The 10,500-nt window shown below is 49.3% G+C and overlaps 1 protein-coding gene across 9 annotated transcripts in view; it reads right to left on the bottom strand.

Moving 5' to 3' along the window:
- Positions 1 to 942: 942 nt before the first annotated feature.
- BABAM2 (BRISC and BRCA1 A complex member 2) overlaps positions 943 to 10,500 on the bottom strand; it is a 456,088-nt gene continuing 446,530 nt past the window's right edge. For all 9 annotated transcript variants that reach the window (XR_002516866.2, XM_017947401.2, XM_009183905.3 and 6 more), the window contains one exon: positions 943 to 1,393. Coding sequence is in view for 3 of the 9 variants with exons in the window: in XM_009183905.3 (XP_009182169.2) it covers positions 1,330 to 1,393 (64 nt within the window). In the remaining 6 variants the exon portion in view is untranslated. The remainder of the gene's footprint in view (positions 1,394 to 10,500) is intronic.

Raw genomic sequence — 10,500 nt, 5'->3', positions numbered from 1 at the left:
AAGAGGTGAGAGGCCCTGTGAAATCATGTGTGTGTCCTGCAGGAGGGGCTGGTGGCTTCGCCTCGGAATGGGAAGGCCAGAGGGTGTCAGGGCGAGCACCCAGGCCAGCTCTTGCCCTCACCTCTGGGGGTGGTACATGGGCCCTGCTTTCCTGTGTGGAAGGCCATCAGGACAGGACCAAGTTAACCAAACTGTAAACCTGGTGATGTGGTCAAGTTGACGGCAGCCATCTTGTGTTTCAGCTAAGGGAGTGTGTAATGGTACAAGGAGGCCTGGCTCCAAGTTCCCAGATTTGTTCCTAATTTGCTGTTTCTAATTTGCATGTTTCCTTAATGCTTGGGCCTTAGTTCTCTCCTCTGTACACTGAAGGGAGTAACGGGGTAGAAACGAGGTGACTTCTGAAGACCCTTCTGGCTGTGAGGATCAGTAAGTTCAGGGAAGATGGTGTCTGCTCAGGCTATCTTCCCCAGCTCCGTTCCTGGCTGGCTGCACAGCCGCCAGGCCCCGAGCCCGGAAAGCAGACACATTCCCGTGATAACCCACGACACCCAAGCTTTGTCTTTGTGTATAATTCACACAGAGCTGCAGAGGCCCAAAGGACTCTCCCATCAGCCTAGGGAGAGGGGATGGAGAGGGGAGAGCGGGAAGGACAGAGCCCTTGGTGCACTCAGCAAACTTGAATGACTACCTACTGTGTGGAGCTGGCCTGAGCACAAGGTGCCCACACAGGGGGCTGGAGGGTATGGATGGCCGGGGGTGGGGGTGTGTGTGCTAGAACCCATTTGTCATTGAGCAACAGCTTTTGGCCAGGCTGGGTGAGTGGCTGAAACCCAGCGGGTTGGTCAGACTGACTCAGGTAACTCCTTCTCACAGTGGAGGACTGCGCAGATAGGAAATGCTGAGGTATGAAACACACGTGCACGCACAGAGGGAAGACACTAGTTTCAGAGGAAAAACGGCGAGGGGCATTTAATCTTAAAACTTAAGAGGTCTCAGAGACAAAGGCTTTGGAAGAAAGGTGTGGGCATTCCTGATGCTTTACTTTCCCCGGAAAATTACTGCACCATAATTTGTGAGTTTATTTCTTCCAACTAAGAAATAGAGGCAAGAAAGAGGGAGGAACCCGAAGTGAAGGGCTCTAGGATCCAGGGACCACCAGCCAGCTCCAGTTGGATTTCAGCAGTCGGGGCTGCCTGGGGTGTGCAAAGCTGCTGTGTGAGCAAAACGCTGCCGTGAAGACATGCCAGGCGGCTTCCAGGAAGCGGCTGTGTGTGCTGACACGCATGTGGACAGGCAGTCTGGCTGGCCACCTCTCAAGACTGGTGTTTCCTAGAGCTTTCCATTGGCAAACGCTGCCTCCTGGAACTGAGGGACAAAGGTTTTGAAATAAGCCCTGGTGGGAAAGAAGGGGAGAAAAAAAATTGTGGTTAGCACAAACAACTTGAAAAAAAGTGCAACTCGGAGCTTTCAAGCTAACTCAGAACAGTTGTTATTTATTGTTCATGCATGTTGGGCTGGATTTGCCTTCTCCGCTGAGGCAAAGCCCTTCGGATTTTTCCAAGGAGGTGCACGCAGTTCACTACTGTGATATCTCTCAGGAATATTCAAAGGGCCTGTACATGCGCCCTCCTGGCTGCCAATTCCTATGAGATACCTGCACTCAGGTCCTGCTGCCTTTTTTCAGGACAAAGACAAGGGCCTGGTCCAAGCTACAAGACAGTGTGTGTGCAATTGAACCACACAGTCATTTAGAGATCTGAAGTATCAGGAAGGTTGCCTTTTCCACTCAGTTGGACCTTTGACTTCATAAAGACAGAGGGTCTGATAAGCTTTTTAACACATTCTATTTTTTTAGAGACAGGGCCTCACTCTGTGAGCCAGGCTGGAGTTCAGTGGTCCAACCATAGCGCACTGTAGCTTTGACCTCCTGGACGCAAGTGATCCTCCTGCCTCAGCCACCCAAGTAGTTCGGACTATAGGCGTGTGCTACCACGTCAGCAATTTTTTTTCACTTTTTTGTAGAGACAGGGTCTTGTTACATTACCCAGACTGGTCTCAAACTCCTGGCCTCAAGGGATCCTCCTGCCTCGGCCTCCCAAAGTGCTGGGATTATAGGCCTGAGCCACCACACCCAGCCCTAATAATTTCTAAATGATTCATGGTCTCCATTTATTTCCAAACGCATATGCAGTCTGGTCTACTGGAAAGAAGCTAGGCTGGGTGTTAAGAGAACCTTCCCAGTCCGCGGAAGAGCGGTGGCAGGACCGGAGGCAGCCCATTTGGCCTTTTCGGCATCTCGGTTTCTAATCTGTGGACACAGGGCCACGTTCTACCTCAGATGTGCACCCGCCGAGCCCACACTGTGTCAGGCACCGTACAAGGCATCAGGCGTGGCGGGGTGGCCCAGCCATGGGACCCGCCACGTGGGAGACTGCAGTGTGGAGGAGATGGACACATGGGTGACCCCACATCAGGGCACCAAGGGCAGTCCCGCGGGCCGCAGTCCGGGCAGCAGGGAAGGGGCAGTGGAGGGGCATTCCCAGCAGCAGCGTGCTGTCAGTTGAGAGGTGAGGGAGAAAAGGGAGGGGAGGAGAAGGGAGGGGCTGCAGAGGAAGGAGGTGGGCACCCATGCTCCTGGTCACCAGGCTTGCCTTCTAGTCCCACCCCACCGACACCCACACAATCACAGTGACACCTTACGTGTCCAGGAATCTCACCTCAGAGCAGTGGCGAGAACCAGGCAGGGCCACCAAGAGCTGTCACCCTCAGCACTGCAAAGGCTTCATCGCCTCACCCACAGGGAGCCTCCCACAGTCCATTTTATTTAGGATCTGGTCCTACTGAGCCTGGCTGTACCGGCTCCCAGCTCCCAGGAGATCAGAAGCAGCAAATCCGCAGTGGAGGAGCTAACCCAAGGGCAGGAGGCGGATTCACGGCAGCAGTGAGAAGAGAACAGAAAACTGCTCAGGAGCACGAGCACTCACCGGGGTTCCTGTGCCGCAGGGCAAAGAGCCCCACGCAATCCGACAGGCCCTGGAGTCGTCTCTGGAGCAGAGCAAATGCAGCGGCTGGTGCCACCAGCTGCCCGCCCCCTTCAAGTCAACTGCAGCCCTCTATCCAATCTGGCCTTGGAATGCTCTGGCTCTTTGTCAGTGCAGGCCTCCACCATGGCCTCTGCAGCACTGAAATGGCAGCTCCTCTCTCTGGAAGCTCCCTTTCCCTGTGACTTCTGTGACATGTGGTGCCACAGCTGTCCTGCCTCTCTCTACCTCTCCCTGCCCCTCCTTCGGCACTCCCAGGCGCCATCGTCCTTGGGGTCATGCAGAGCAAGGTGGGAACTCCTGGGCCTGCAGCACCGCTAGCCCAGCCCTCCCTCCCCTCAAACTTCCAGTCCCACGTCTCCAACCACCTGTGGGACCCCCCACCTGTCACTCTGTAACTCACACCAGTGTTCCACATGGATGTGTTCATCACTTTCATGTATCTGAAAATGCTCTGACCAATTTGGTTTTCTGTAACAGAACCTTCAGTTTCCTTCTGAACCAGTTTCCATTCTCCCTAAACCCCTATGGCGAATTCATCCTCAAGGCTCCTGCCGCTAAGTCCCTCCATCCGTAGTGACTCCCATAGCTCCTGTCTTATCTTTTGATGGCACTGCTGCAGAAGCTGCTTCTCCCCTGGACATGAGGCCTCCTTTGACTTTGTTTGCAGCTACATTGATTCTCTTACAGTGTGAGTCTCTGTCCCTTTCCTGAGCAAGACCTTAATGTCCTCCAAATTCTCAGCCTGGCATTCAATGACTCTTACTATCTGGCTGCAAGTCATTAAGAAGACAATCAGCCGGGCGCGGTGGCTCAAGCCTGTAATCCCAGCACTTTGGGAGGCCGAGACGGGCGGATCACGAGGTCAGGAGATCGAGACCATCCTGGCTAACACGGTGAAACCCCGTCTCTACTAAAAAATACAAAAAACTAGCTGGGCGAGGTGGCGGGCGCCTGTAGTCCCAGATACTCGGGAGGCTGAGGCAGGAGAATGGCATAAACCCGGGAGGCGGAGCTTGCAGTGAGCTGAGATCCGGCCACTGTACTCCAGCCTGGGCGACAGAGCAAGACTCCGTCTCAAAAAAAAAAAAAAAAAAAGAAGACAATCTATTCTGTTCCTCTATCCTGTTTTTTGAGATCATGCAACCCTTTGAGAAGCTAAGAAAGTTAAGGATCCTCTCCTCAGAGAAACTGCAGGTAAGACCTCCCCACACTGCAACTCGGGGATGTTACAGGATATGAGCCTTGGATCTACTCCCTCTCCCTTCTTCTCATCTGACTACCTGCTCTTCCTCACACATGCCATTTGCCACCTCTGGGCTTATTCATGCTCAGGACAAATACCCTTGCTTCCATCAAGTCTTCCCTGGTCCCCAGGGGGTCCTCTCCCTGCACGCTGTCCGTGCTTCTTCCGGGGCACTTGTCTCACACGCACAGGTTTTATCTGCCAGCCCCTGGAAAGCAGGAGCACATCCTGCTCCCAGTGACCACCAGGCCTGGCTTAGCGTAGAAAGCACTCGGTGATGGGCTGTGGCTTTAATGTAACTAATGATGGCCACCAGTTTGCAAGCAGCAGCTATAGTATGTCCATTACAAGCTGTTTAAGAAGGCGGGAGAGGTTGGGCGCAGTGGCTCATGCCTGTAATCCAGCACTTTTGGAGGCCGAGGCGGGTGGATCACCTGAGGTCAGGAGCTCAAGACCAGCCTGGCCAACATGGTGAAACCCCATCTCTACTAAAATTACAAAAATTAGCCGGGTGTGGTGGTGGGTGCTTGTAGTCCCAGCTACTTGGGAAGCTGAGGCTGGAGAATTGCTTGAACCCGGGAGGCAGAGGTTACAGTGAGCCAAGGTCACGCCCATGCTATGGCACTCCAGCCTGGGCGGCAGAACGAGACTCTGTCTCAAAAAAAAAAAAGAAAACGAAAAAGAAAAAAATGGAAAAAAGAAGGTGGGAGAGAGAGCAACCCCAGAAAGACAACAGGTACAGCATTTAGGTACTGAGGAAGAACACTTCAGTCCATTCTCAAATTTCAAACTTTGTCAACAGTAAGAAAGATAAAGTGCCCTCTTCCATCCACTTGTGATCAACACAGCCCCGAGCCAGCCAAACCGCCACCTCCTCTGGCACTCAGGACCCCAAAGTCCTTATCCATTAACGGCACCATGCCACAGTCACCCTTAACGCAAAAGAGGAGCTGCGATGTGGAAGAAAGAGCTCTAGACCTAGGTGAGGCCGGGCAGGGCAGGAGAAGCCCTGGGCTCTGTTCTCTTACGAAGAGTAGGGGTGATAAGGCCACCTGATGCCACACTCGCATGGGACATGGGAGGAGACAATCAACTGTTGGCTGCCACCCAGACGTGAGGGCCACTTATTCCCTCCATATGTTTCACCTGCTGCTATTTTCCCAGCACGTGGAAATGCGGCTAGAGAGAGTCTTGTGGCCCCACTTCTCCAGAGGGTCTGAGATCGACAGGCTGCCACCAACCTCTGCTGCATGGATTCTGTGACCTGATGTGCACTGCGGAGTCTGGCCCATCCCAGTACCACTTTCAGGGAGGGCCGAATGTGCCCCAAGTTAGAGGTGAGGACGCCAACTTCCCCGACCTTACAGCTACGAACATCAAGGGGAGAGGCTGCAGCTGAGCTGCTCTGTAGCCCCCACAGGTGCCAGATGAGCAGATGGTGCTGGAACCACTGCTGCCCTGGGTGCTGGCCTGAGCTGGGCAGGGGTCGGGTCTGGGGAGCTCTCCACCTACCTCCCCAGGCCCAGAGTCACACTGGGTCCCAAGGCAAGCCTCATCAGCTCAGATTTTCCTTGGAAACTACTAGGGAAAGGGGCTACAACATTGCAAGCTCCTTACACAAAAAGGTCTTGGCAAGAGGGAGCACATTTGAAAGGCAAGCTTTTTTCTTTTCAGAAAGTTCTAAAGTTTCCTGTTCTGTCCTGGGCTTTCCCTGCCAGGGCCAACTGCGTGCTGCCAAGGGGAAGCGTGGCGAGGGCTATTTAAAGGCATGATGCTACCAGCTGTTTTCAGTGAGTGCTTCTCAACTTGGATCCTCATTAAGTCAGTTAAGGGAGGGGGAGGAGAAGGAAAGGGAAAATGACAACTGGCTCCCACCCATTTATAGATTTTAAAAACACTGTTTTCACTTATTTCACTTTTTATCAGAGAAAATGGAGAGCTGCCCAGAGTACAGATTGCTAATGGCAAGAGGTATCTGTCATCTTTGAAAAACCTTCGACCCAGAGACAAAGTATGTAGTAAGCTTTCAAAGTGTAAGCGTGTTCTAGGGGAGAGTGAGGTCTCCTTACCTCCCCATTAACTGGCCAAGTGGGGCCTACAGGAGACGGCCCTGAGTGTCAAGCTCTTCACTGAATGCACACTGGAAGGGAATTTATTTTTAGATGGAGTTAGAGCTCAATATGCCTGAGGGCAAAATGAGGTTCGGGCCCTCTTCACTGATCTCAGTCTCACTGCTCAGGGTTTCATAAAATTACAACTCAGTCCAACCCAGGAGTCTCAGTTAGGAGAAGAAAACGTAAGGACTGGGTAGGTTTTCCATGAATTCACAGCAGAAGTAGGGCTGGCCCAGGCTTCAGCCCACAGGCACGGCATGGTGGAGGCAACAGGGTCAGGAGTCAGGGGGTCTACTTTTGTGGGCCTAGGGCCCAGGGTAAATCTCTTCTGGACTTCAGCTCCCTCATCTACAAAGCAGAGTGCTGTTCACTGAGGGTCCTAAGGCTGGTGGGCTGTGGAAGGTGAGGGCAGCCTGTGAGGGGCGGGCTCTGGAGCCAGGCAGACTGGGCTCGAGGCCTGGCCACGCTCCTTACTCATTGATGAGGGCAAGTGACTGCAGCTTTAGTTTCTTCATCTAAAAGGTGGGAAAACTGTGCCTACCTTAAAGGGTTCTTGTGAGAAGTGGATGAGATGGTCTGAGTAAGCATTTGGCATGGTACGTGGCATAAGAGATGATCAGTAAACATCAACTATTACCCGCTGGGGCCAAAGGGAAGAGGCTCTGAGTCTGAGTCCGTGGAAACAGCCAGAAGAACGTGTGTGTGCAGAAGCGGGCAACCTGTGAGAGGTCTAGGGTCCTTGCCCTCAGTTCAGCCTTTCCCGAGGCTCCTTGGATCAGGTCCTCCCTCCTCACTGATCACACTGAGCTGGCAATCGCAGGCAGAGATGGCCAATCTCAGGCTTGGACACTCAGCCAAAGTCATGGGACACTGTGTGTCTTTTGCAATCCAGTCTAGAGCTGCTTGTGGCATCCTTGTGGCATCAAAGGACAAACTCTGCAGTCAGAGGCACCTCCAGCCCTTGCCTGTCTTCTGCCCCCCAAACCTGCCAGGTGTACTCCTTGTGTGTGGTGTGCGGACTTGGTCAGGGCTTGATCAGGGATGACGCTGCAGCTCTTCCTAGAGGGGTATTTAGGAATCACATGGCTCCAGCTGCCAAGAGCAGGGTGTTGGTTGGCCCGGTCCTCAAACAGCTCTCCTTCTGTCCAGGACAACATGCATGATAAAAGGAAGGCAGTGGGGGAAGTGGAAAGAGCACTGCACTAGGAGGCAGAGGACTCACAGCTCTAGCCTGGGCCCTGGCTCATTGTGTCATCCAGAACTGGGACTCCATTTCCTCACCTGTAACAGGACGCTTTCTACTAAATGATCTTATGACCACCCAGTTATGGTCTGAGATATCATCCATGTGATCTTGAGCAAGCCACTTAACCCTTTTGTGTCTTGATTCTTCATCTATTAAATTTAGACACTAGTACCTCTTCTCTATTTTTAAAAAAAGTTCCAGGATCCACGTTCAGGACATGTAGGTTTGTTACATACTAAAAGTGTGCCACGATGGTTTGCTGCGCCTCTCAACCCAGCACCTAGGTATGAAGCCCTGCAGGCATTAGCTATTTATCCTGAAGCTCTCCCTCCCACCCTGCCACCCACCAGCAGGCTCCAGTGTGTGATGTTCCCCTTCCTGTGTCCATGTGTTCTCATTATTCAGCTCCCACTTATCAGTGAGAACATGTGTTTGGTTTTCTGTTCCTGTGTTAGTTTGCTGAGGATAATGGCTTCTAGCTCAAACCATGTCCCTGCAAAAGACATGATCTCATTCCTTTTTATGGCTGCATAGTATTCCATGGTGTATGTGTACCACATTTTCTGTACCCAGTCTATCATTGAAGGACTGGGTTGATTCCATGTCTTTGCTATTGTGAATAGTACTGCAATGAACATATGCATGCATGTATCTTTAAAAGAGAATGATTTATATTCCTTTGGGCATATGCCCAGTAATGGGATTGCTGGGTCAAATGATATTTCTGGTTCTAGGTCTTTGAGGAATTGCCACACTGTCTTCCACAATGGCCAAACTAATTTACATTCCCACCAACAGTGTAAAAGCGTTCATATTTCTCCACAGCCTTGCTGGCATCTGTTGTTTCTTGACTTTTTAATTGCCATTCTGCTTGGCATGAGATGGTATCTCATTGTGGTTTTGATTTGTGTTTCTCTAATGATCAGTGATGTTGATATTTTTTCATATGTTTCTTGGCTGCATAAATGTCTTCTTTTGAATAGTGTCTGTTCATGTCCTTTGCCCACTTTTTAATGGAGTTGTTTTTTTCCTATAAACTTAAGTTCCTTGTAGATTTGCATATTACACCTTTGTCAGATGGATAGATTGCAAAATTTTTCTCCCATTCTGTAGGTTGTCTGTTCATTTTGAAGACAGTTTCTTTTGCTGTGCAGAAGCTCTTTAGTTTAATTAGATCCCATTAGTCAATTTTTGCTTTGGTTGCAATTGCTTTTGATGTTTTTGTCATGAAGTCTTTGCCCATGCCTATTTCCTGAGTGGTATTGCCTAGATTTTCTTCTAGGATTTTTATAGTTTTGGGTTTTATAGTTAAGTCTTTAATCCATCTTGAGTTAATTTTTGTATAAGGTGTAAGGAAGGGGTCCAGTTTCAATTTTCCGCATATGGCTAGCCAGTTTTCCCAGCACCATTTATTAAATAGGGAATCCTTTCCCCATTGCTTGTTTTTGTCATGTTTGTCGAAAATCAGATGGTTGTAAATGTGCGGTCTTATTTCTGAGATCTCCATTCTGTTCCATTGGTTTATGTGTCTGTTTTTGTACCAGTACCATGTTGTTTTGGTTACTGTAGTATAGTTTGAAGTTAGGTAGCGTGATGCTACTTTGTTCTTTTTGCTTAGGATTGTCTTGGCTATATGGGCTCTTTTTTAGTTCCACATGAATTTTAATGTAGTCTTTTTAAAATTCTGTGAAGAATGTCAATGGTAGCTTAATGGGAAAAAGCATTGAATCTATAAATTGCTTTGGGCAGTATGGCTATTTTCGTGATATTGATTCTTCCTATCCATGAGCTTGGAATGTTTTTCCATTTGTTTGTGTCCTCTCTGACTTCCTTGAGCAGTAGTTTGTAGTTCTCCTTGAAGAGGTCCTTCACACACCTTGTAAGCTGTATTCCTAGGTATTTCATTCTCTTTGTAGCAACTGTGAATGGGAGTTCATTCATGATTTGGCTCTCTGCTTGTCTACTGTTGGTGTATAAGAATGCTTGTGATTTTTGCACATTGATTTTGTATCCTGAGATTTTGCTGAAGTTGCTTATCAGCTTAAGAAGCTTTTGGGCTGAGACAATGGGGTTTTCTAGATATAAAATCATGGCATCTGCAAACAGAGACCGTTTGACTTACTCTCTTCCTATTGAATAACCTTTATTTCTTCCTTTTGCCTTATTTCTCTGGCCAGAACTTCCAATACTATGTTGAATAGGAGTGGTGAGGGAGGGCATCCTTGCCTTGTGCTGGGAAGGCTTCCAGCTTTTGCCTGTTCAGTATGATATTGGCTGTGGGTTTGTCATAAATGGCTCTTATTATTTTGAGGTATGTTCCATCAATACCTAGTTTATTGAGAGTTTTTAACATGAAGGGATGTTGAATTTTATTGAAGGCCTTTTCTGCATCTATTGAGATAATCATGTGGTTTTTGTCTTTAGTTCTATTTATGTGACGAATTACGTTTATTGATTTGTATATGTTGAACCAGCCTTGCATCCTGGGGATGAAGCCGACTTGATTGTGGTGGATAAGGTTTTTGATGTGCTGCTGGATTCAGTTTGCCAGTATTTTATTGAGGATTTTTGCACTGATGTTCATCAGGGGTACTGGCCTGAAGTTTTCTTTTTTGGTTGTATCTGCCAGGTTTTGGTATCAGGACAATGCTGCCCTCATAAAATGAGTTACGGAAAAGTCCCTCCTTTTCAATTGTTTGGAATAGTTTCAGAAGAAACGGTACCAGCTCCTCTTGGTACCTCTGGTAGAATTCAGCTGTAAATCCATCTGGTCCTGAGCTTTTTTTGGTTTGTAGGCTATTTATTACTGCCTCAATTTCAGAACTTGTTATTGGTCTATTCAGGGATTCAACT

This window comes from Papio anubis, chromosome 14, assembly GCF_008728515.1.
Source record: "Papio anubis isolate 15944 chromosome 14, Panubis1.0, whole genome shotgun sequence".
Lineage (NCBI taxonomy): Eukaryota > Metazoa > Chordata > Mammalia > Primates > Cercopithecidae > Papio > Papio anubis.
Note: the sequence above shows the minus strand (reverse complement) of the source record. Positions and strands in the feature narration are given on the sequence as shown.